This window comes from Lissotriton vulgaris, chromosome 9, assembly GCF_964263255.1.
Source record: "Lissotriton vulgaris chromosome 9, aLisVul1.2, whole genome shotgun sequence".
Lineage (NCBI taxonomy): Eukaryota > Metazoa > Chordata > Amphibia > Caudata > Salamandridae > Lissotriton > Lissotriton vulgaris.
Genome location: NC_141697.1, coordinates 12371848 through 12398306, shown reverse-complemented (window position 1 = coordinate 12398306; position 26459 = coordinate 12371848). Strand labels below are relative to the sequence as shown.

Below are 26459 nucleotides of genomic sequence, written 5' to 3'. Positions count from 1 at the left end.
AGGTCTAATTCTGCCAGTTTGCGCTCGTGTTCGTACGCTAGTCTCTTTTCTTCGAGTTCTCTTTGCCTCTGTTTTTCTTCCCGTTCTTCTCGGAGCCGCAGATGTTCTAGGTTCAGTTTTTGTTCGGCTAATTTTAGTTCACCGTTCATTTTGAGCCGTGCCATTTCTAACTCATGTAGTCTGCTTCTTTCTCTCTCTTGGATCTCTTCCTGCGAGAGACCCGTGCTTCGCTCCTCGGGAGCCGTGGTGTTCCTTTCTGATGCTGCAATGTTTTGGTCCGGGGGTCTGACGGCCCCGGTTTCTGTCCAAGACTCAATGGCGTGCTTGAAATCGTCTTTAGTGATCAGACCGGTGGTAGCAATGCCTAGTTCAATGCAAAATTGTTTCAACTCACGATGACTGTACTCTTCCAATTTCTCTATCTGGAATTTCTCAGTGGATCCGCTCTCTTTGGTTGTCATTGTGGTTTAGTCGTGGGGTGAGCTACTCTCTGTACGATTACGCGTTGATTCGGATCCCACCGCTGCCACCAATGTTAGACGGACCTGGAGGGTCGGCCGAGGACAAGGGGAGAGGTCTCCGGGGAGAGCCGTCCCCAGCGATCGTACAGACGAGTAACTTCCCCCACACAGATGTACACCACACAAAGATAAGGTTTAACATTCTTCATAAGCAATCTTGAGGTACGATAGAATGGTACAAGGAGGTCAGGACTCAGGGGTCCCCTCGATTCTAGTCTCTTAGATGGGAAAGGGGGTAGCGGGACAGTCTTGTTACCAATCTGGTAGATGCGATGATATGATGGATAGCTCACAATCCTCGAGCTCGGCGTTCTAGGTGGACGGGCCGCGGCAGCGCCGGCAGGTCCCGAGATGATCGTAGGTAGCGACGGTCCGCGGCAGCGCCAGCAGGTCCCGGTGAAGGTGGTAGTTACAACGGTCCGCGGCAGCGCCAGCAGGTCCCGACGAGGATGAAGGATGCAGAAGGTTGCGGCAGCGCCAGCAGGCAGGACGATAGTTCACAAGGCTGGGCTACGGCAGCGCCAGTAGTCCGTCAAGGATGAGTTCTTCACGGGGTCTCTCGACTCCAGGATACAACTGCCTTCCTACTCTGGAGCTGCCCCAGTTATAGGTCTGGCGCCCTTTGATGTCCGGACCCTCGCACTTGGAGGTCGGGAGGTCCGGGATGAGGGAGTCCAGACACCCAGCAGGGGGGTGGAGCCAGTGCCCGGGGGAGCTGGGGCGATCGGCACCTGGCGGTGGAGAGCCATCGACACTTCTTTCTCCCATTGACCTGCCAAGTGGTCCGTTCACCTCCTGGGAGGATGGTGGTGCCGGGATGTCGGGGCCTGGCCAGGCCCAGGGTTAGGGTCGAGTCGAGGCCACGCGGCCTCGTGGTGCAGGGTCCAAGATGGCGGCCGGGCCGGGCGATGGAGCTGGTAGTGGCTCGGCCCCATGATACAGAGATGTCCGGGGGCAGGAGTCCCGTAGGGGACGGGGTGCGGGTTGCTTCTGTGGGTAACACCTGGAGGGCCGGGGCTCGGGCCCTGTCATGCGGGGAGGGAGCGAGCCCTTCATGTGTCCTGTCCAACACTCTTCGAGAAGACGTTCCCCCTCTTGCCCCTGACCAAACCCTCTCATCAGACGTTACTTCCTGAAGGCTGTAGGCCCCCTGAGCCCCTCTGACCCCCACTTCCCCAAGCTGCTGGCTGGGAAACGCCCCATTTCCTTCCGTGGGATCACCTCACCGGTAAATCAAAGGAGAAGACCGGAGCGAGATTCGATGCCCTGCGCTGCTGAAGAGCCTCTGAGCCTCGCGAGCGTTGGCGAAGGTGTTGCTGGGCTGGGCGCTTGAGTGAAGTAAGCGCTGAACTCTGCGCAGGCCCAGTGGTGCGGCTGTATGAGGTGAGGGAGCCAGCGAAGCGCTAATCTCTGCGCAGGCCCAGTGGTGCGGCTGTTGGAGGAGAGGGAGCCGGCGAAGCACTGATTTTTCGCGCAGGCCCTGTAGCGGTAATCGGACGTCCAAGCGAGTGAGGCAGCGCCTAGCGGGGACACTACTCACCCACGCCTGTGCCGCAGCTCGATCAAGGAGTGAGCAGCGAGGTTCGCGCGGGTGACTAGAACACCGGCCGCCTCAGTCCGGTACCATCTCTTGGTGGGCTCTTGAGCGAAGGCCCGTTTAACGAGTGAGGAGCAGCTGAGGGAAGGGAGAGCTGGAGTTCTGATTCAGCGACCTTCACTGTTTAATCCCAAGTAAGGTGCAGAAATAGGGGGAAGAGTAACGAGTGACCGGGGGAACAGCTAGGAAGCTGGGAAGGAGTTCTTTCACGTCCCTTATATCGAGAGTAACTGTTGGAGCTCCCTCACACTATTTTATTCACTGTGTAACTTTGTGACTAGCCCTGTGAGGGTGAAGGAAAACTGTTTAGAAGGCCTGCTGGGTTAAAGGCTCGGAGGATTGAGTATAACAGGGAGTCACCTCAGTGCTGGGGTAGTGAACTGAATTACTGAGGATACCAAAACTGAGAGTTGAAGTGCAAAGTGGAATTTTCTTACAGAGGAGGAGGGGAAGAAGAATCTGTGACCTCATCCTGTGATTACCTGTGAAGAAGTGATAACAGAGCTGTCTATGTGGTTGTAGTTGGAAACTGAAATCCTGAGGTTACTTACCTATTGTGAGAACGGTGCCACACAGTGGGTGGCAAAGAAGTCTCATAGGGTCCGATGACCTGGATATCCCCAAAGTAGTAGGCTGAGGTGGGTAAAGTGTAAAAGTGTAATTGTTCTCTTAGTGTAACAAGAAAACCTCAGCTTGGGTGGACAATCTATCACTGTAGAAGGGGCTATAGTTTACTGTGAAGAAAATACTTCCTGGAATATTTCACTGTAAGAAGATTAAACCCTACTGAACTGGGTTCCCCTAATGGTATTGGATATATGTGGAAAGAACTGTTAAAATTGTACAGTGTATTTAATTGTAAAATTACTGAGAGGAGAGAGAAGCTAACACAATATTTTTTATAAAACAGCTCGTATTTTTCCACAAAGACTGGTGTAGTGTCATTTTTGTGTGGGATTGCATTGAATTACTGCTGGGTGGTGTGCAACCTTTACACATGTGCCTCTATTTAGTGACTGTCTTACCCTAGGCCAGGCTACCCTAGGTGACCTGACAACTCTAGGTCCAACAATGTCCCTGTGAGAAGATTTTGTATATCCTCTGTGATCTAAGGAAGGCCTCTAAAACTAGTGCGTTATCATCTGTCTGCGAGAGGCATGTTTCGAAATCCCTGTATTTGTTTTTTACTAGGGTTTCAAGGAAAGCCATAGGTTCCCATTTGGTCCAGTTTATAGTATATCCATTTATCCTTGCAAGATTTATTTTGTTACAAAAAGGGGGTGGGGTCGCACACTACTCACACACCGGCGGAAGTTGCCCCTAAGGACTCTGGTCATTGTAGTAGAGTGTTCGCGATGCATCATCTTTCGATCTTGCTATCTTCGCTGTCTTCGCCATCCCTGGACACGTGTTTCGGGTTTTCAACCCTCGTCAGCAGGGATAGGCAGTGTTCTGGGGTCGCCGATGGCTGCCAATATCTGCCAGGTATAGTACCACTCCGGCGCGTAGGTGCGGGATCCCAGGCTCGTCAGCCCGCTGCTCAAGGGAGCTTTAAGTTACAAAAAGGGGGTGGGGTCGCACACTACTCACACACCGGCGGAAGTTGCCCCTAAGGACTCTGGTCATTGTAGTAGAGTGTTCGCGATGCATCATCTTTCGATCTTGCTATCTTCGCTGTCTTCGCCATCCCTGGACACGTGTTTCGGGTTTTCAACCCTCGTCAGCAGGGATAGGCAGTGTTCTGGGGTCGCCGATGGCTGCCAATATCTGCCAGGTATAGTACCACTCCGGCGCGTAGGTGCGGGATCCCAGGCTCGTCAGCCCGCTGCTCAAGGGAGCTTTAAGTTACAAAAAGGGGGTGGGGTCGCACACTACTCACACACCGGCGGAAGTTGCCCCTAAGGACTCTGGTCATTGTAGTAGAGTGTTCGCGATGCATCATCTTTCGATCTTGCTATCTTCGCTGTCTTCGCCATCCCTGGACACGTGTTTCGGGTTTTCAACCCTCGTCAGCAGGGATAGGCAGTGTTCTGGGGTCGCCGATGGCTGCCAATATCTGCCAGGTATAGTACCACTCCGGCGCGTAGGTGCGGGATCCCAGGCTCGTCAGCCCGCTGCTCAAGGGAGCTTTAAGTTACAAAAAGGGGGTGGGGTCGCACACTACTCACACACCGGCGGAAGTTGCCCCTAAGGACTCTGGTCATTGTAGTAGAGTGTTCGCGATGCATCATCTTTCGATCTTGCTATCTTCGCTGTCTTCGCCATCCCTGGACACGTGTTTCGGGTTTTCAACCCTCGTCAGCAGGGATAGGCAGTGTTCTGGGGTCGCCGATGGCTGCCAATATCTGCCAGGTATAGTACCACTCCGGCGCGTAGGTGCGGGATCCCAGGCTCGTCAGCCCGCTGCTCAAGGGAGCTTTAAGTTACAAAAAGGGGGTGGGGTCGCACACTACTCACACACCGGCGGAAGTTGCCCCTAAGGACTCTGGTCATTGTAGTAGAGTGTTCGCGATGCATCATCTTTCGATCTTGCTATCTTCGCTGTCTTCGCCATCCCTGGACACGTGTTTCGGGTTTTCAACCCTCGTCAGCAGGGATAGGCAGTGTTCTGGGGTCGCCGATGGCTGCCAATATCTGCCAGGTATAGTACCACTCCGGCGCGTAGGTGCGGGATCCCAGGCTCGTCAGCCCGCTGCTCAAGGGAGCTTTAAGTTACAAAAAGGGGGTGGGGTCGCACACTACTCACACACCGGCGGAAGTTGCCCCTAAGGACTCTGGTCATTGTAGTAGAGTGTTCGCGATGCATCATCTTTCGATCTTGCTATCTTCGCTGTCTTCGCCATCCCTGGACACGTGTTTCGGGTTTTCAACCCTCGTCAGCAGGGATAGGCAGTGTTCTGGGGTCGCCGATGGCTGCCAATATCTGCCAGGTATAGTACCACTCCGGCGCGTAGGTGCGGGATCCCAGGCTCGTCAGCCCGCTGCTCAAGGGAGCTTTAAGTTACAAAAAGGGGGTGGGGTCGCACACTACTCACACACCGGCGGAAGTTGCCCCTAAGGACTCTGGTCATTGTAGTAGAGTGTTCGCGATGCATCATCTTTCGATCTTGCTATCTTCGCTGTCTTCGCCATCCCTGGACACGTGTTTCGGGTTTTCAACCCTCGTCAGCAGGGATAGGCAGTGTTCTGGGGTCGCCGATGGCTGCCAATATCTGCCAGGTATAGTACCACTCCGGCGCGTAGGTGCGGGATCCCAGGCTCGTCAGCCCGCTGCTCAAGGGAGCTTTAAGTTACAAAAAGGGGGTGGGGTCGCACACTACTCACACACCGGCGGAAGTTGCCCCTAAGGACTCTGGTCATTGTAGTAGAGTGTTCGCGATGCATCATCTTTCGATCTTGCTATCTTCGCTGTCTTCGCCATCCCTGGACACGTGTTTCGGGTTTTCAACCCTCGTCAGCAGGGATAGGCAGTGTTCTGGGGTCGCCGATGGCTGCCAATATCTGCCAGGTATAGTACCACTCCGGCGCGTAGGTGCGGGATCCCAGGCTCGTCAGCCCGCTGCTCAAGGGAGCTTTAAGTTACAAAAAGGGGGTGGGGTCGCACACTACTCACACACCGGCGGAAGTTGCCCCTAAGGACTCTGGTCATTGTAGTAGAGTGTTCGCGATGCATCATCTTTCGATCTTGCTATCTTCGCTGTCTTCGCCATCCCTGGACACGTGTTTCGGGTTTTCAACCCTCGTCAGCAGGGATAGGCAGTGTTCTGGGGTCGCCGATGGCTGCCAATATCTGCCAGGTATAGTACCACTCCGGCGCGTAGGTGCGGGATCCCAGGCTCGTCAGCCCGCTGCTCAAGGGAGCTTTAAGTTACAAAAAGGGGGTGGGGTCGCACACTACTCACACACCGGCGGAAGTTGCCCCTAAGGACTCTGGTCATTGTAGTAGAGTGTTCGCGATGCATCATCTTTCGATCTTGCTATCTTCGCTGTCTTCGCCATCCCTGGACACGTGTTTCGGGTTTTCAACCCTCGTCAGCAGGGATAGGCAGTGTTCTGGGGTCGCCGATGGCTGCCAATATCTGCCAGGTATAGTACCACTCCGGCGCGTAGGTGCGGGATCCCAGGCTCGTCAGCCCGCTGCTCAAGGGAGCTTTAAGTTACAAAAAGGGGGTGGGGTCGCACACTACTCACACACCGGCGGAAGTTGCCCCTAAGGACTCTGGTCATTGTAGTAGAGTGTTCGCGATGCATCATCTTTCGATCTTGCTATCTTCGCTGTCTTCGCCATCCCTGGACACGTGTTTCGGGTTTTCAACCCTCGTCAGCAGGGATAGGCAGTGTTCTGGGGTCGCCGATGGCTGCCAATATCTGCCAGGTATAGTACCACTCCGGCGCGTAGGTGCGGGATCCCAGGCTCGTCAGCCCGCTGCTCAAGGGAGCTTTAAGTTACAAAAAGGGGGTGGGGTCGCACACTACTCACACACCGGCGGAAGTTGCCCCTAAGGACTCTGGTCATTGTAGTAGAGTGTTCGCGATGCATCATCTTTCGATCTTGCTATCTTCGCTGTCTTCGCCATCCCTGGACACGTGTTTCGGGTTTTCAACCCTCGTCAGCAGGGATAGGCAGTGTTCTGGGGTCGCCGATGGCTGCCAATATCTGCCAGGTATAGTACCACTCCGGCGCGTAGGTGCGGGATCCCAGGCTCGTCAGCCCGCTGCTCAAGGGAGCTTTAAGTTACAAAAAGGGGGTGGGGTCGCACACTACTCACACACCGGCGGAAGTTGCCCCTAAGGACTCTGGTCATTGTAGTAGAGTGTTCGCGATGCATCATCTTTCGATCTTGCTATCTTCGCTGTCTTCGCCATCCCTGGACACGTGTTTCGGGTTTTCAACCCTCGTCAGCAGGGATAGGCAGTGTTCTGGGGTCGCCGATGGCTGCCAATATCTGCCAGGTATAGTACCACTCCGGCGCGTAGGTGCGGGATCCCAGGCTCGTCAGCCCGCTGCTCAAGGGAGCTTTAAGTTACAAAAAGGGGGTGGGGTCGCACACTACTCACACACCGGCGGAAGTTGCCCCTAAGGACTCTGGTCATTGTAGTAGAGTGTTCGCGATGCATCATCTTTCGATCTTGCTATCTTCGCTGTCTTCGCCATCCCTGGACACGTGTTTCGGGTTTTCAACCCTCGTCAGCAGGGATAGGCAGTGTTCTGGGGTCGCCGATGGCTGCCAATATCTGCCAGGTATAGTACCACTCCGGCGCGTAGGTGCGGGATCCCAGGCTCGTCAGCCCGCTGCTCAAGGGAGCTTTAAGTTACAAAAAGGGGGTGGGGTCGCACACTACTCACACACCGGCGGAAGTTGCCCCTAAGGACTCTGGTCATTGTAGTAGAGTGTTCGCGATGCATCATCTTTCGATCTTGCTATCTTCGCTGTCTTCGCCATCCCTGGACACGTGTTTCGGGTTTTCAACCCTCGTCAGCAGGGATAGGCAGTGTTCTGGGGTCGCCGATGGCTGCCAATATCTGCCAGGTATAGTACCACTCCGGCGCGTAGGTGCGGGATCCCAGGCTCGTCAGCCCGCTGCTCAAGGGAGCTTTAAGTTACAAAAAGGGGGTGGGGTCGCACACTACTCACACACCGGCGGAAGTTGCCCCTAAGGACTCTGGTCATTGTAGTAGAGTGTTCGCGATGCATCATCTTTCGATCTTGCTATCTTCGCTGTCTTCGCCATCCCTGGACACGTGTTTCGGGTTTTCAACCCTCGTCAGCAGGGATAGGCAGTGTTCTGGGGTCGCCGATGGCTGCCAATATCTGCCAGGTATAGTACCACTCCGGCGCGTAGGTGCGGGATCCCAGGCTCGTCAGCCCGCTGCTCAAGGGAGCTTTAAGTTACAAAAAGGGGGTGGGGTCGCACACTACTCACACACCGGCGGAAGTTGCCCCTAAGGACTCTGGTCATTGTAGTAGAGTGTTCGCGATGCATCATCTTTCGATCTTGCTATCTTCGCTGTCTTCGCCATCCCTGGACACGTGTTTCGGGTTTTCAACCCTCGTCAGCAGGGATAGGCAGTGTTCTGGGGTCGCCGATGGCTGCCAATATCTGCCAGGTATAGTACCACTCCGGCGCGTAGGTGCGGGATCCCAGGCTCGTCAGCCCGCTGCTCAAGGGAGCTTTAAGTTACAAAAAGGGGGTGGGGTCGCACACTACTCACACACCGGCGGAAGTTGCCCCTAAGGACTCTGGTCATTGTAGTAGAGTGTTCGCGATGCATCATCTTTCGATCTTGCTATCTTCGCTGTCTTCGCCATCCCTGGACACGTGTTTCGGGTTTTCAACCCTCGTCAGCAGGGATAGGCAGTGTTCTGGGGTCGCCGATGGCTGCCAATATCTGCCAGGTATAGTACCACTCCGGCGCGTAGGTGCGGGATCCCAGGCTCGTCAGCCCGCTGCTCAAGGGAGCTTTAAGTTACAAAAAGGGGGTGGGGTCGCACACTACTCACACACCGGCGGAAGTTGCCCCTAAGGACTCTGGTCATTGTAGTAGAGTGTTCGCGATGCATCATCTTTCGATCTTGCTATCTTCGCTGTCTTCGCCATCCCTGGACACGTGTTTCGGGTTTTCAACCCTCGTCAGCAGGGATAGGCAGTGTTCTGGGGTCGCCGATGGCTGCCAATATCTGCCAGGTATAGTACCACTCCGGCGCGTAGGTGCGGGATCCCAGGCTCGTCAGCCCGCTGCTCAAGGGAGCTTTAAGTTACAAAAAGGGGGTGGGGTCGCACACTACTCACACACCGGCGGAAGTTGCCCCTAAGGACTCTGGTCATTGTAGTAGAGTGTTCGCGATGCATCATCTTTCGATCTTGCTATCTTCGCTGTCTTCGTCAGCAGGGATAGGCAGTGTTCTGGGGTCGCCGATGGCAGCCATCGGCGACCCCAGAACACTGCCTATCCCTGCTGATGAGGGTTGAAAACCCGAAACACGTGTCCAGGGATGGCGAAGACAGCGAAGATAGCAAGATCGAAAGATGATGCATCGCGAACACTCTACTACAATGACCAGAGTCCTTAGGGGCAACTTCCGCCGGTGTGTGAGTAGTGTGCGACCCCACCCCCTTTTTGTAAGATTTATTTTGTAATTGTATGTTGATTCTATTGCTTTGGAGGCATTTTTACCCCCTGCAAGGAAAAAATGTAGCCTGATCGGAAGATGGTCACTCATCGCTATTTCGGATGTTTTGCAAGTATAAACATTGCAAGAATACCTTTTTGACATAAGAACAAAGTCAATTACTGAGTTGCACCTCCTCCCAATAAATGTAGGCTCAAAGGGTACTAGGGGTATACATAGTTCGTTAGCAAAACCCAGGTCAAATTGAAAAATAATTTCATTCAGCAAGTCCCCGCAATATTATGGGAAAAGTGTGTTAGAGGGTCTTTGCCCATATCACAAATACCCAAGTGGTTATATGGGCATAGAGAACAGTTAAAATCGCCAGCCCATATTAAGCACATATCCGCCGGCAGGTGTTCCTCTATGTGTTTCAGGATTTGACACAATTCTTCCAATACCTTACTGATTTCAGTTTTAGGGATGGTATTATAAAAATGTATTAGAAATGTTCCCTTCTTGCCCCCAGAATTTACTGACAGTATCTGATAGAATTCGGACCCATTCTCAAGTTTCACTACCAATTCACCCGCCAGGTTAGACACATAGGTACATAATCCCCCTTTATTTCGTCCCATCGTACTAAGACTGGCAGGGGTATGGAATGTGCGATAGCCATTTATATGTGATGCCTCAATTGCCCATGATTTTTGTTGGCAGATGATAGAGTAATCCTTTATAAACGTGAGCCAAGAAGGGGCCATCCCACCTTGGATGCGAGCCCTGCAATATTCCACGATAGCATCTTAAGAATATTACTCCTTTCTGATGTCTTAAATATTGGCCTTGCATCTGTTGAAATAGTGATATCTTCCCTGAGTTCCCTATCTCGCTCTGCAATTCTCCTCTATTGGGTCTGTGTTTACTTGGAAGTTGATTACTCTTGAGGGTCACCTCCAAATCTCGTCTGTCTATAACTATAGAAGATACAACGATGTTGTCAGTAGTCATAGATGTTTCAGATGTAAGGTCTCCCTTACTAGATATAAAATTATTAGATTTGGCAACAGCTATAAGATGCCCCGCCTCCTCACAGGCATGAACTATTGTATCTCTGGGTCTCTCTATAGGTCCGACATATCACTTCGACCTAACTGTTGTCTCCTGGCCTCAGCCCTCATATCCAAAGTAATATCACTGTGCTGGTTAGACCTGTTTGGAATTAGTCAGTCCACCATATCAAGCACGCTGAATCTATTACTAAGAGGGATACTGGGGACAAAACCAAAACCATCCTGCCCGGTTCTATTACTGACATTGCCATGCCAAAAACCCCTTTCACTTGTCTTTCCCTGCAAACCAAAGTGCTCCATTCGCATTGGAGGGGCATAAAAATAGATGAGGTCAAAGGTCTGAATACTAGTTCTCATTGTGTGGAAGGGCCTCTTGCAAATGAAACGGACTACCCGACTGTCTCGAAAATTGATGACTTTGCAATTACCCGATATGTCTTTCGTTCTCTGGCCCACCCAGCTCACTCTACGTGCAAACAAGATTTGACTGTGCATATATGGGGGAAGGGGTATGTTGGTATTCAGCCAGTGGATCGTTTTATTCCTTAATTCCGTATACAATTCAACACTGCCTTTGTCTAAAGCTGGAACCTCTGTAAGAACAACAACATAGGGTGCGGACTCAGGTGGTAGGTCAATATGTGGCAGCATGTTCGTATGCTCATTAGTATTATATAGTCCCTTCCTGCCACCCTGCAAGAGTTTAGCCGTACCCTCTCCCAGTGAGTGATCTTCTATAAGCTTGCCCTTTGTGGAATCCCAAATTCCCGGCGGATCTGCACTACCCTTGGCACTGAGTCCAGCTCCATTGTTCACCTGAGAAGTGCCTTCCATTGGATCAGAATCCGCCACATGGGAGATCAGATTAGTTTCAGGAATACTCATGGGTCCATTTATCGACAGTTCCTTATCTTGAACACTCTTTGGCAGGTTATTCTTAATGCACTAAAAATAGGTTGTGGTCAGTTGTTCACATTTCGCTAATCTGTCCTCAATTGACAGCAGCCTGGCAAGAATAGGCTGTATGAAGGATTTAACAAGACCACCAACTTTTAACCAGAAACCCTCATCCATCATGGACAGAGAACCATCAGAAGAAGTCGTAGATTGGATACTAGGTGCATGTGTAGTCACGTATTGAGGCCCAGAGATAGTAGGTGCAACACATGCCAGTTCTTCCGGATTATTTGGTTTAGCCACCTTAGGGTTTTTTCCCCTCTGTACACCGCCACCTCGCTTCCTCTTGGAGACCGCACTCAGTGTATGCCCTGATCGGATAGGCGGAGCCTTGGTCCCAGACACCATAGATGCGCAAGTAGCTACCCCGCCGGCTGTAATTGTTGGTATATGATGATAGCTTTGAACCGGCATACTAGAGTCCCCATCAATCCTGATAGTCACCATTTCCTCTGGTAATCGGTTACTGGTCTGACTTGGGGCCTCTAGATCGATGGCTAGAGGTATAGGCCGCTCCGGAGTACGTGACAGCATTAGGTTAATGAAACTGATATACCTAGCTAAATTAAAAAGCTATCATAAAGCAATTTGCTCTAGGCGTGCTTTATTTTATGCGGAAAAAATTCCAGCAAGCTCTAACCCCACTAAATGTATTTTTAAACTAGTGCAGGAACTTCAGAGCAACAGAACCCCTGCTGCGAACATTACTTCCACACAGAAGTGTGAGGACCTTGCCATTTCCTTTGTAGAAAAGGTGCAAAAGATATATAGGTCATTTCCGCAGCATTCACTGGAGCTACAGGACTCCACTAATACTAATACTGGGGGTGCTGCCCTGACTATTATACCAGAAATAACGAATGATGAGCTGGTTAAGCTCTGTAGGAAAGTCAAATCTGGCTCTCCGGCAGACCCGATGAGGCCGGCACAATTTATGGAGTCCCTGACGCTTTTTCAGCAGCCTTTGAGCTCTATACTGAACCTGTCCTTCTCCATGGCCAGTGTTCCCACTGCCTGGAAACAGGCATGGGTCACCCCTATCATTAAAAAGCCCACCCTGGACCCTTCTAAACCGGAACATTTTAGACCGATTTCCCTGCTCCCATGGGTGGCTAAGATTGCTGAAGCCCACGTTAACAATGTGCTGTCGCTATTTATGGACGAGAACGGCATTCTGGACCCAACCCAAAATGGGTTCAGGCCGGGCCATAGCACCGAGTCTGCCCTACTGGCCATGACCGAACATCTCCGGACGATTCTCGATGCCGGTCAGAGTGCTGCGCTGATTTTATTAGACCTCAGCGCGGCCTTTGACACGGTATCGCATGACATTCTGCTTCTTCGTCTGGAGACAGTTGGAATTACCGGTCTCGCCCTGGAATGGTTCCGTTCTTTTTTAAAGGACAGATCCTTCAGGGTGTCGGCACGTCCGTATCTTTCTCAGTCCCATTAGATCAGTCAGGGAGTCCCTCAGGGCTCAGCACTCAGCCCGTCTCTTTTTAATCTCTATGTTCAGCCGCTTGCGACTAGCAAAGGAGTGGGACCTTACGCTGGTATCATATGCAGATGATACTCAGCTGGTCATCACTCTTACTGAAGGGCAGTCTGCATCAGCCATGAGATTCAGGGACGGGCAGACTGCAGTGGCCCAATGGATGACTGACAATGCTTGCAGCTTAATTATTTATTTATTTTACAGATTTGTAAAGCGCATGGCTGCCCGTGAGCATCCCAGAGCTAGTGTTAGATCAGAAGAGATTTGAGGAAGAGGAGTATTATGGAAACAGCCAGGTCTTGAGTGCTTTACGGAATGGAAGAAGATTGGGCTGGGCCCGAATGTCCGGGGGCAGTGTGTTCCATAACTTAGAAGCATTGTATGCAAATAGTCGGCCTCCAGAGCGGGCCTTCCTGATCCTAGGTACGGATGCCAGGTTGGAATGTGAGGAACGGAGGGTTCTGTTAGTTTTGTGAGGGGTGATAAGGTCCTTTAGGATGGGTGGGGCCTTTCCGTGCAAGATTTTATGGGTGGTGCAAAGGGCTTTAAAATGCACTCTTTCCTGGATGGGCAGCCAGTGCAGGGATTTGAGGGCTGGTTTGGCTGAGCAACGGCGATGTGTCCCCGTGAGAGGGTGGGCGGCAGTGCTTTGTACTGTCTGGAGTTTTGCCAATACCTTGTTAGGGGCCCCTAGATATAGGGCATTGCCATAGTCCAAACGGGACACCACAAGGCCCTGAATCAGTAGTTTTTGGAATTTTGCAGGGAGTAGAGGGAGGATTTTTCTGGCGGTCCGTAGAAGACCATAGCAAACTCCAGCCGTTTTCCTTGCTTGGGTGTAGAAGTTAATACCCTCGTCCAGCCAGATCCCTAAGCTCTTGATCTCATGTTTAGTGTTAGGGGGTGTGCCCATACAGGGGGGCCACAGGGACTCGGGGCGGAAGTGTGATTGGTTGCCCAGGACCATGAGCTCCGTTTTTTCGCTATTGAGCTTAAGGTGGGACCTGTCCATCCACTTGGTTATGTCACTAAGACATGTGTGGAGATTGGTGTGGGATTGGCCCTGCTGACTAAGGGAGACCACCAACTGGGTGTCATCCGCATAGGCTAAAAGCTTGATTCCAAATGGGGCGACGATTTTCTCAAGGGGGGACATGTACACATTAAAAAGGGTCGGGCTCAGGGATGAGCCCTGAGGGACCCCGCAGTGTATAGCTGTTGGCTTGGAGGTAAAATTACCGTTTGCTACCTGGAAGGACCGGTCATTCAAGAAGGATTCCAGCCAGGACAAGGCCGGCCCTGTGATACCCAGGTCCCTAAGTCTATGGACCAGTATCGAGTGGTTGACGGTGTCGAAGGCCGCGCTTAGGTCCAGGAGGATCACTGCCACTGATCCTCCTGAGTCAATGATCTTTCTCGCCTCTTCGACAACCGCCAACATCTATTTATTTATTTATTTTTTCCATTTGTATGACGCACAGCTACCCAAAAAGGGTTTCCCGGCGCCGATGACTTTCGATGCACGAAGTCGAGGAAGAAGGGGTATTCTATTTTATTTCTGGAAGAGCCAGGTCTTTATGTTCTTTCTAAATCTAGCATAATTTCCTTCTTTGCGAATATGGGGGGGGGGGGGGGGGGGGGGGGGGGTTATTCCTAAGGGAAGGCCCCAGGACGGAGAAGGACCTGCCTTCCATTCTCGCTAGTTTGAATCTCGGAGTGGAGAAGTTTGCTGCGGTCTGGGAGCGCAGTGCTCTTCCCGGGATTTACGGGGTCACTAGGGATTGCAGATACTTGGGAGCGGTGCCGGATTTGATTTTAAACATGTAGCTCAGGGCTTTGAACCTAATGCGGTTTTCTATCCTGAGCCAATGTAGATCGTTCAACACACTGGCCGTTTTTGGAATCTCGCAAAGTAATCTTGCGGCTGAGTTTTGGACCAGTTGTAGCCGTTTGATGACAGCTTGATTTGAACCCAAATATAGAATGTTGCTGTAGTCAAGACGGGATATGATGAGTGCGTTGACTACGGTCATTTGAGTTGCAAGGGGCAGCATCCATAGGATTTTTTTCAACCATTTCAAGATGGTGAAACACAGGCCTACCACTTTGATTGCCGTTGTTTCATTGAGAGGGCATTATCAATGGTAACTCCCAGATTTCTTACGTGGGTAGCAGGGGTGGGGATGATGCCAAGCTCGTCCGGCCAATGCACGGCGTTCCATAGTTCTTTGTGTTTCCACAGGAGAAGGACTTCGGTTTTATCACCGTTTAGTTTCAGCTGGTTTGAGGACATCCAGCTGAAGATATTGTGGAGCCCTTGTTTGAGAAGGGATGGGGCCGCTGGGTTTGACTCTGACAGGGAGAAGATGATTTGAGAGTCGTCTGCATATGTCATGAGAGTGAGTCCTGACCGATCAGCTAAATCCGCCAGGGGTCTAAGGTAAAGATTAAAAAATAATGTGCTCAAAATATAGCCCTGCGGTACTTCGTGAGGGGCGCTGACCATCTCAGAACATGCAGTGGAGGATGTAATCTGAAAAGTTCTGTGTGACAGAAAAGACTCAATCCATTTAAGTGCTTCACCCCGGATACCATTTCTTCCCAGTGAGGCCAGAAGTTTGGTGTGAGAGATGGTGTCAAAAGCCACACTCAAATCTACCAGTATGAGTGCGACTGTTTGACCATCATCTGGGAGTTTCCTGATGGTTTCGGTTACTCCCAGTAGGGCTGTTTCGGTAGAAAAACCAGCTCTGAAACCAGACTGTGATGGGTGGAGGAGGAAGTTGGCTTCGGTAAAGAGAGTGAGAGCAGAGTGAATGTGTCTTTCAAGCAGTTTTGAGAAGATGGGGAGAAGAGATATGGGACGGTAGTTTGCAAGTAAAAAGGGATTGGCTGTAGGTTTTTTCAGCAGTGGACTGACCATAGCTTGTTTCCAGCGAGATGGAACTGCGGAAAGTTGAAGAGAAGAATTTAAAGTGTTGGCAATAATGGTCAGTGAGGGGGCGTCAAGCTGTTTGAGAACAGTGGCGGGTAGTGGGTCACGGGGGGAACCTGATTTGATGGTCTTGAGGGTGGATGTAAGTGAATCCAAGGTGATGGGCGGCCAGTGTTCGAGGGTATTAATTTCAGTTGACCAGGGGGGCATTTCCTCTTCAGGGTCGTGGGCGGAGGTGTTTCTGGTGATATCTGAGATGATTTTCTCAATTTTGCCATTGAAAAAAGACGCGAGGTCTTGACATTGTTTTTCGTTCAAAGGGCGGGCCGTAGCAGTTGTATTTGCACCTGCAAGATCTTTAACTGTGTTAAAAAGCGTTTTTGCCTAGTTGGGCACTGTATCAATGGAGTTTGCCACGTGAAGGGCACGAGCTTTAGTACAGGCCGAATGGTATTCATTTCTGGCCTTATGGTATATCACTTTTTTCTCATGAGCGTAATCCTTGCGCCACCGTCTTTCGAGGGTTTTACATTTGGATTTTTCGGTCTTCAGTGACTCAGTAAACCAGGGGGCTGGGGGACGATGGGTATTTGCTTTAATCCGAGAGAGGGGGAGACAGGTATCGACTGCATTTTCAAGCCATGAGTGTGTGGCCGTAGCAATACTTTCAATGTCTGAGCCGGGGGCCGGAAGATCATTAGCTAAGGTTTTGTTGAGTTTTTCAGCATCAAGCAACTTCCAGTTTCTCATAGTGGATATCGGCCAGTTGTTTGATTTGTGAGGAATTGGCAGATTTAGGCAAAAGTGGATAAGATAATGGTCTGACCAGCATATTGGTATTGTGTTAACCCAATTTAGTTCAGGAATGTTGGAGAAGATGGGATCCAGCAGGTGACCTGCCCTATGGGTAGGCCCGGAATTCAGTAGCGTTAGGTTCAGTGCTGCTAGGTCGTCTAGTAGGTTTGTGCATGCTAGGCTTGTGGGGTCGTCGAAATGCAGATTCAAATCTCCCAGAAGAGAAATGTTTTTGGAGGAGAGATGGAAAGGAGTGATGTAGTTAGCCAGATATGCAGGCATTCGCAGGAGGTCTATATATAAGAATGCCACAGGCCGTAAAGTTGGGGTTGAGAGTGATTTTAAAAAACGCCGCTTCACAATCAGGGATGTTGGCGGGTTCCAGAGTGCATGTGAGCTCTCTGTTAAATATAATAGCGATACCCCCGCCCACTTGACCCTCACGGTCCCTTCTAACTATGGCATAGTTAGGGGGAAGGGCGGTCGCTATATCAGGACCCGAGCTTTCGTGCAGCCAGGTTTCAGTTAAAAATACGGCACTAGGATTATCATCCAATAGGAGATTGAAAATATCTAATTTGTGCTGCGGTAGGGATCCACAGTTAAAACTGTAGAACGAGAAGTTGTGGGTCAGTTTTTTAGGTGGCTTTTTTGGCGTTTGATCGCACATTTAAGGATCAGGGTAAGGCTGGTAATTAGAGAGAGTAAATTTGCAGTTACAACAAGTATTGGTTACTTTTTGTATGGGAGATAGAAAAGTACAGTTTTTATGTAGTTCCGGGCGCAGGCTCATCAAAAAAATGGAGCTCATACCTGTGTTTTCCCGCATAGATGGAGTATAGGTCTGTGCCCCATGCCCCGTACTGGCCTGGACGGGCCCAGACGGGCAGGTCTTAGGCTTGTCTTTGGCGCGGCAGTGGCGCTGTCGCAGCGCGTACTCGCTGCGCGTCATAGGGGGCATCAGGCTTATGTACAGGACGGGCTGTTGATCAGCTCCGCCTCTGCGTGCTCGGCCAATCAGTGCCGTCCGGAAGAAGGTGCCTCCCTGCGCCCTCCACACAAACAAGCCTAGCGCTTGCGGTGGACTGGGGCTAGGGGAGTGATGAATGCCACAGTGGTGAATAAGTACAATTCCTACAGGGTACACAGTGCAGATTCTTAAAATCAATCGGCGCAGTGAAATTAAAAACAATTTTACTCGCGCTACCTAAACATAGAATCGTTTAGTGCGCGCAGGTTTAAAGTGCAGGAAATACTTCAGCAATAGGCAGTGCAAATCGTAAAACTCATTCACACAACCATTGTAAATACAAGTTCAGGAACGCTTCACCATATACATTGCTGTCTCCGTACTCTGGCCAGGCCTAAAGCCCGTCTGGGAGGGTCTAAGGAGGCCGTTGAATTCGAGATAATTGGAAAGTTTACGATTGACACATTTTTCCGCTATTTTGCTGATGCCTGGAAGTAGGGAGATCGGCTGAAAATTGCTTAGCTCGAGGGGATCTAAGTGCGGTTTCTTAATTAGGGCTTTGATAATTGCTTTTTTTCCAGCTAGGCGGGACAGTACCATGGGAGAGCGAGATGTTGATCAAAGTTGCCATGTGGGGAAGAATGGTAGGGGCAACTGATTTTAGGATGTTAAAAGGTGTAGGGTCCAATGGAGATCCACGTTTGATTGATTGTAGTACTGGAGAAAGTGTATCTACTGTCATAGGAGCGAACCGAGTGAGCTGCGGTTCTGCTGTCTGGGGAGTGGGTCTGGGCGAGTTCAGAGGGGACGTTTTGTCTGGTGTTTGTAAGGGGAGGGAGTTAAGAATGTTCTTGATCTTGGAGTCAAAAAATTTGGCTAATTCGTTGCAACGGTTGACCGAGGGTTCCACAGGGGGGGAGGATCCGGGGTTTTGAGAAGTTTTTTAGCAATTTGGAAGGTCTCCCTAGATGAGTTAGCGGATAACCTAATTTTTTCTTTAAAAAAATTGGACTGAGCAATTTTGAGGGCCTTTTTATAATTAAGAATCGTGTGTTTATATTCTAGCTTTTTGATAGGGTTGAAGTTTTTTCTCCATTCTCTTTCAGTTTTTTTGCAGATCTTTTTTAAGAGGCGTATTTCCTTGGTGAACCAAGGCGAGGTAATTTTACCCCGAGGTTTGCAGGTAGATTTTTTCGGCAGAGTCTTATCCAATGTCTCTCCGATCCATTTAGAGAACTCGGAGTCTGCTAAGGCGTGATCTGAGACTAGTAGTGGGGGGGAACGCTCTAAATTGTACTTCCATTTTTCTCGGTCTAATTTGGCCCAGGAGCGTGTAGATTTGCTAGCTAGAGGTTTGGGGCGCGCAATGGTGGAGAGCCGCCAGTTCAGCGATATTAGGAAGTGGTCTGACCATGGTAACAGGGTGGGGCCTAAGATTGTGAGATCAGGGATGTTGGAGAAAATGGGGTCCAGGAGGTGACCCAATGTGTGGGTGGGATGCCGACTTTCCAGCCTAAGCTGGAGGGTTTCCAGGTCTGATATTAGGTCAGAGGCTAGTTTGTCTTCACCCTTGTCAAAATGGATTATTCAGATCCCCTAGGATCATAAAAGTAGAGTGAGTGTCAGCCAGTATGCCTGAGTGTTCCATAAGTGAGTTACATAACTGTCCTATTGGGCTTGGCGGGCGGTAGATAAGAAGTCCCGAAAGAGATCTACATGGGGAGATTTGAATCATAAATAGGACATTTTCACAGTCAGAGAGGGGGCTGCCTTGGAGGCGGCAGGAAAGACGATCCCTATAAATTATGGCAATTCCCCCTCCCTTCCCTTTTGATCGATCTACATGCTGGATAAGAAAGCCAGGTGGGAGGGACTTCAGGATGTCAGGGTCTTAGTCAGGTCCTAACCATGTTTCTGTCAGGAAAAGGATAAGGATATCCAACTTGAGATTTTCTAAGGTATGATACATTTCTACTGAGTGTTTCGGGAGCGATCTACAGTTGACTAGGGCCATGGGCAATGAGATGGAAATGGTTTGTGGAGGCTCATTCAGCTTAAGCTTGTAGGGGCAATGACGGCAGTGGTTAGAGGGACTGTCCCCTGGAACAGGGAGTTGTTACATCTTGTTTCATGTGCATCAGTGCAGCTCTCGAATATCTGAGTGTGGGCAGATGATTATTTCCTATGGTGCCTGGCTCTGAGCTCTGCCTAGCGCGGACAAGCGCAGACGGGCTTACCTCTGGCGCACCTCCGGCGCACCATTGTCGCGCCCGCTGCGCTCGTCCGCTGCACGGCCGAGGTGGGAGGGGCATTTTGTAGTGCAGGGCCTAATCGCCCTAAACACTAGCACGCTGAACCTGCGGTACGCCCAATATGGTGCCTAAAGGGAATTTGGTCCTGCCTAGTCCCGCGTTCCAGAGGCCCTCACTCGGCCACTGAGAACAGCGTGGACTCTCTGGGCAAACGAAGGAGGAGGTAAGGGCAAAGCGCAATTTTTAAAATACAAGCGCACAAACACAGCTTTTTAAAAATGTCACACAATGTTAGCTTTACGATCTACTAATGGTGCAAACTGAGTAAGGTGAAACGAAAGCTAGATTGTCACACACTAGATTTACGATCAACTAAATGGTGCAGAAAAGAAATAAAAATTACATAAAAGATACGAGATGCTTTTCCTGACTCCCGGCTTCCGCCTCAGGAGTCTACTCACTCTTTACAGGCAAAACGGTGGTGCTGCTTGTAGGGAAGAATACCGCCCATTGGAATCAACATTGGTGGCCGTCTACCCTGGGCCCCATGCCAGCATCCCAATCACTAGTCAAAAACTTGGGAGTCTGGATGGACTCCTCACTCAGCTTTCAGACCCACACCAAGAGAGTGGCAGCCACCTGTGTGGGTCTATTGAGGGGCCTCAATCCGATACTGAAGTTTTTGACTCGAAAGTACTGCAGCTCATTGTCCAGGCTACCATCCTTTCACGTCTGGACTATGCCAGTGTGCTGCTTTTGGGTGCGAACAAAGCGGAGATATCACGTCTGCAGAGAGTTCAGAACTTGGCAGCCAGGACTCTGGTAGGTCTCCCCCATAGATGCTCTGCCAGAGCTACGATCAGAAAGTTGCACTGGCTTCCTATTGACTCTCGAATCCAGTTCAAAGCTCTCTGTATGGCATTTAAGATTCTTAAATCTAGTTGCCCAAACCTTCTATGTCCGCTACTTACTCCATATGTGCCCCAGCGGAGTTTGCGTTCATTGGGACAACATCTAGTGACTTTACCTCGTACCAAACTATCTCGTATTGGTGGTCGCTCCTTCCGGGTACTGGGAGCCAAGCTTTGGAACTCCCTTCCGCTGAGCATCCGTGGCATTGAGGATTTGTTTACTTTCCGGAAAGCCGTCAAAACCCTCCTGTTTCCTCCCCCTTAGGGCGGCTGCTCCTCCCAGCTTGCCTGCCTCTTTGGTACTGCACATTATCTATTAGCGCCTGGACGCCCCTATGCTGGGGCAGCTGTCGCGCTTACACAAACTTTTAACATAACATAACAAAAGATGAGCGTTTAGCAAAGGCTAGATCCTGTGAAAGGTGGTGCTCAGCAATTTCGATCTCATGCGCCAGTACCAATGGGGCCCTTGTAATTCAATGATCAAGTGTCCCAGCCACATAGCCACCCGTTGCGGTCTTCCTCCCCTTTCCTTCGCGTCCAGACATTTCAAACTTCCTGGAACACTGAGTTATGCACAAGATAGTAATGCAAATTAATACAAACAAATATTAGTGAGATAGCTAACCTTGCAATGTCTGAGGGGGGGCCCAGCCCGGCCTCCTCCTCCCTCCAACTGGCTCAAACGGCCCCGCCCTTGGCCCAGGCTTTGCCCGGCGTGCGTTCTCGTACTTTCAGCGCAGCAGAAAGCGAGGTGTTAAGTAGCGGCTGCTGCTGGTGGGAGGGGCTGTTTGTGGCTAGCGGTGTCCTGGGACCTGGAGTCCTTCAGGCATGATGATTGCCCCTAAACAAATGCTCCTTCGGCCAAGTCTTACTGTGTGCACAGTCTGGTTTTTTGGTCTTGCTGTGTGCACAGTCTGGTTGAGTCTGGGTGAAGTCTTGCTGGCTGTGTTCAGAGTCTTGTGTCTGTGTGAAGTCTTGCTGCCTTTTTGTACAGGTTGTATCTGGTTCAAGTCTTGCTGTGTGCATAGTCCGCTTGTGTCTGGGTGAAGTCTTGCTGTGTGCACAGTATGGTTGTGTCTGGGTGAAGTCTTGCTGTGTGCACAGTATGGTTGTGTCTGGGTGAAGTCTTGCTGTGTGCACAGTATGGTTGTGTCTGGGTGAATTCTTGCTGTGTGAACAATCTAGTTGTATCTGGGTGAAGTCTTGCTGTGTTCAGTTTGTTTGTATCTGGGTGAAGTCTTGCTGTGTTCAGTTTGTTTGTATCTGGGTGAAGTCTTGCTGACTGTGTGCACAGCCTGGTTATTACTGGGTGAAGTCTTGCTGTGTGCATAGTCCGCTTGTGCCTGGGTGAAGTCTTGCTGTGTGCACAGTATGGTTGTATCTGGGTGAAGTCTTGCTGACTGTGTGCACAGTCTGGTTGTGTCTAGGTGAAGTCTTGCTGACTGTGTGCACAGTCTGGTTATTACTGGGTGAAGTCTTGCTGTGTGCATAGTCCGCTTGTGTCTGGGTGATGTCTTGCTGTGTGCACAGTATGGTTGTGTCTGGGTGAAGTCTTGCTGTGTGAACAATCTAGTTGTATCTGGGTGAAGTCTTGCTGTGTTCAGTTTGTTTGTATCTGGGCGAAGTCTTGCTGTGTTCAGTTTGTTTGTATCTGGGTGAAGTCTTGCTGACTGTGTGCACAGTCTGGTTGTGTCTAGGTGAAGTCTTGCTGACTGTGTACACAGTCTGGTTATTACTGGGTGAAGTCTTGCTGTGTGCATAGTCCGCTTGTGTCTGGGTGAAGTCTTGCTGTGTGCACAGTATGGTTGTGTCTGGGTGAATTCTTGCTGTGTGCACAAACTAGTTGTGGGTCTGGGTGAAGTCTTGCTGTGTTCAGTTTGTTTCTATCTGGGTGAAGTCTTGCTGACTGTGTGCACAGCCTGGTTATTACTGGGTGCAGTCTTGCTGGCTGTGTGCGCAGTCCGGTTGTGTCTGGGTGAAGTTTTGCTGGCTTTGTACACAGTTTGGTTGTGTCTGGGTGAGGTCTTGCTGTGTGCACAATCTAGTTGTGTCTGGGTGAAGTCTTCCTGGGGGTGTGCACAGTCTGGTTGTGTCTGGGTGAAGTCTTCCTGGGGGTGTCCACTGTCCGTTGTGTCTGGGTGAAGTCTTGCTGGCTGTGTGCACAGTCCGGTTGTGTCTGGGTGAAGTTTTGCTGGCTTTGTGCACAGTTTGGTTGTGTCTGGTTGAGGTCTTGCTGTGTGCACAGTCTAGTTGTGTCTGGGTGAAGTCTTCCTGGGGGTGTGCACACTCTGGTTGTGTCTGGGTGAAGTCTTCCTGGGGGTGTGCACAGTCTGGTTGTGTCTGGGTGAAGTCTTCCTGAGGGTGTCCACTGTCCCTTGTGTCTGGGTGAAGTCTTCCTGGGGGTGTGGACAGTCCAGTTGTGTCTGGGTGAAGTCTTGCTGGCTGTGTGCACAGTCCGGTTGTGGCTGGGTGAAGTCTTCCTGGGGATGTGCACAGTCTGGTTGTGTCTGGGTGAAGTCTTCCTGGGGATGTGCACAGTCTGGTTGTGTCTGGGTGAAGTCTTCCTGGAGATATGCACTGTCCCTTGTGTCTGGGTGAAGTCTTCCTGGGGGTGTGCACAGTCCGGTTGTATCTGGATGAAGTCTTGCTGGCTGTGTGCACAGTCCGGTTGTGTCTGGGTGAAGTTTTGCTGACTTTGTGCACAGTTTGGTTGTGTCTGGGTGAGGTCTTGCTGTGTGCACAGTCTGGTTGTGTCTGGGTGTAGTCTTCCTGGGGATGAACACTGTCCATTGTGTCTGGGGGAAGTCTTGCTGGCCGGGTGGTCACTTCCTGCTGCGCTGACGCTGCTCTGTCTCCATACTCAGAGCCTGGGGAAGTTTCAGAAAGCCTGGAACCAGTTCACTGTGGCACTGGACATTGATGCCAAGTGTCACCTGGCCTTTGAGGGACGGGCCATCCTCAGCCTGCAGATGGGAGACACATTTGCTGCTCTTCAGGACATCACTGCAGCACTTAAGGTGAGTGACCATCCCATGACTTCCTGGGGGGTGGGGAGTGGGTAAGAGGAGGGGACCCAAAGTCGTTGGATTCATGCTCAATTACTGGTTTATGCATCTATGCAAACTAACGTATCCATGATTAAAGATCGAACATAAATAAATGTGAACACTTTAACAATAAACAATACCCGGACGCCTTCTACATATGGCAATGGCGTAGCAAGTGGGCGGGTCTTAGCCTGGCGGCACGAGTTTTGGGGCGGAGGCCTCTGCCCCCCTCTTACTTACAGCCATCGCAGGCTGCAAACGCAGGAATTGCCAGCCCCCCCCCCCATTCTTTCATGTGGCCGCTGTGGGCGGCAAACGTCAGGGATCGCCAAAGGTCTAGCTATGCCGCAGACATGAGCCTTTTGATGACCTTCATGTGGCCCAGATCCTCCTGTCTTTGAGTGTTGCTGTTTGTCAGAGGTGTTGTACTGTGTGCCATGTCTTGTCTCAGCAGATCTTTTATTGATTGTGCATTCTATGGGAATCGCTCACAACCTGATTTAAATCACAGCGGTAACAGACATACCGTCCGCCAAAATATAATTCCCATTAAATCCTGTGGGATTTACTTTTGGCAGACGAGTTACTCCGTCACAACGGTGATGGATTTCCCACCCACCGAAATATACTTTCCCTTTTGGGATTTATATTTTGGAATACCGGAGATCTAGATCAAGCCCCATGTGTTGAATCCTTATCGTATATGGTGTGCAGCGCTCCAGGCTACCTCTCGGTCACCTCTAGCTGCCTCAAAGAACTCCCAGACCTCTGAGTGTGATTTACATAGTTCCTTATGATCCTCAGATGCCATAGGTGCCACACAAGGGCAGGTCTAGGCTTGAATGTACCATGAGCCAACTGCTGGCCATAGGACCCTTTGAAAGACGCTGCCCATGTTATCTCCTTGGGAGGAGAAGCAAGTCTCCGCAGCAGAATGTAGATTCTCCAAGTAAGTGATGAGAGAATCTGGATTTCATTAAAGACACGGAGGCTAGCATTATCCATATTACTTTTATTGCCACCTCCTTGCAGCACTTCAAAGTATTACATCACATAAAATCCAAACTCTAGAACTTAGAATGTCCAACGATACATAAACACAAACAAAGCAGCCATCTTCTTCTTTTAAGCTGCTCTGGAAGCAAACTCCAACACTTCGGCATGAACAAAAACATCCTCATGACTTTTCTTACTGTACATATGAAAAATGCAAAATACCAAATTAAACCGAACTTCGCTTTTTTTTTATACTTCACGTCTTTTTTCACATAAATTACTCAAAATCCTAACCACTCCACAACCCCTTTGTCTTTAATGAAATCCAGATTCTCTCATCACTTACTTGGAGAATCTACATTTCATGACAAGACCAGAGGCTATCATTACGCATGTTCAAAGCTGTGATAAAACCACAGACGAAACATGACATCTGCATTCCACCAATCTGCTGCATGCAAAATTTCCTCCAAACGTACTCCAGCCAAGAAAACCTTACTCGCCATTGAACCCCTCAATGAATGTGCACCATATTCTTGTAAACTCACACCACCTTCAAGCATACAAAATCTCACCCATCTAGCACTAGTTGCTGTAGATATCAGCCTAAAAAGTCTCACATAAGAAATCAACAACTGGTCATCCCCATGCCTCCTGAACTCACTCAACTTACCCTCATACTCTCTCAAGCATCTAACCACACCCAATTTAGGATGCTCCTCAAATCTAGGATACAAAATCGAAGTTGACATTCATTTTGTCCTCTTTGTTATTGTAAAAATCAACCCGTCTGTATTAAAATATCTGTTACTAATATCCAATGCTCTAACATCAGAATATCTCCTAAAGAAAATAAGACACAAAAGACTCGCCAATTTCCCAGGTAACTGTTTTAGACTCAAATACTTATTACCTCGCCATCTTTCAAACAAGCCTAACCGCTTGTTAACATCCCATAAACCACTATATCATGGCTTAGGGGGTCTCCTCAAATTAACACTTTTCAACACCCTACAAACCAAAGGCTCTCCGCCAATAGAACAACCCCCTACCAAACTATGTCCTGCAGCAATGGCAGACCTATAACAATTAATAGTCCTGTAACTCAAACCCTTCTCAAACAAGGGAGATTAAAATATTTACCTAATTCTCTGGCAGATGCCTCCATGGGATCCAAACTCCTTTCCATGCACCAACCAACCAAATATCTCTTCCTTGTTCCTGGAGCCCAAGACTCCCTGAGCAATTCCTGAGCTTGCTCTGAAAGACCTCCAAACTGTTCTCCTCTCCTGAAATCTTCCAAACAAGAAGGCTCAAAGCTCCTTCTAAAATCAAAGGATGAAAACCTCCTTCTTCCCCTAGAAGCACATCCACCGAATTCGGAATAAAAAATGCCTCTTCTATTGCCAACTCCAAAAGACCTGGAAACCATGCCTGACCTTCCCAAAACGGCGACACCAATACCAGTTGACATCTCTGCCTCCTCACTGTCAACAATACTCTCTAAATCAATGCAAATGAGGCAAATGCATACCCTCAAACTTTTCTCCAATTCTGCTGGAAAGCATCCACCACCTCTGCCAACTGATCTGGCCTCCAACCATAATAACGTTCCACATGAAAAGTCAACTTTTTTTTTTTTAATTCTTTTTATTGTTGCATCAGATAGCATCATAAATGAAGAAAATCAGCAATCGGCAGGGCGTCAACATTCCGCCTCTGTCCGTCAGTTGCGCAACTTTTTGGCTCCACAATTATCAATGTAATACTTAAATCTACGACATGAACATAGAAA

General features: G+C 50.0%; 1 protein-coding gene across 1 annotated transcript in view; it reads left to right on the top strand.

Moving 5' to 3' along the window:
* Window positions 1–26459, top strand: part of TTC6 (tetratricopeptide repeat domain 6) — a 1229706-nt gene that overhangs the window by 1090876 nt on the left and 112371 nt on the right. The window contains exon 28 of the mRNA XM_086936916.1: window positions 23486–23638. Within this exon, the coding sequence (XP_086793042.1) occupies window positions 23486–23638 (153 nt within the window). The remainder of the gene's footprint in view (window positions 1–23485; window positions 23639–26459) is intronic.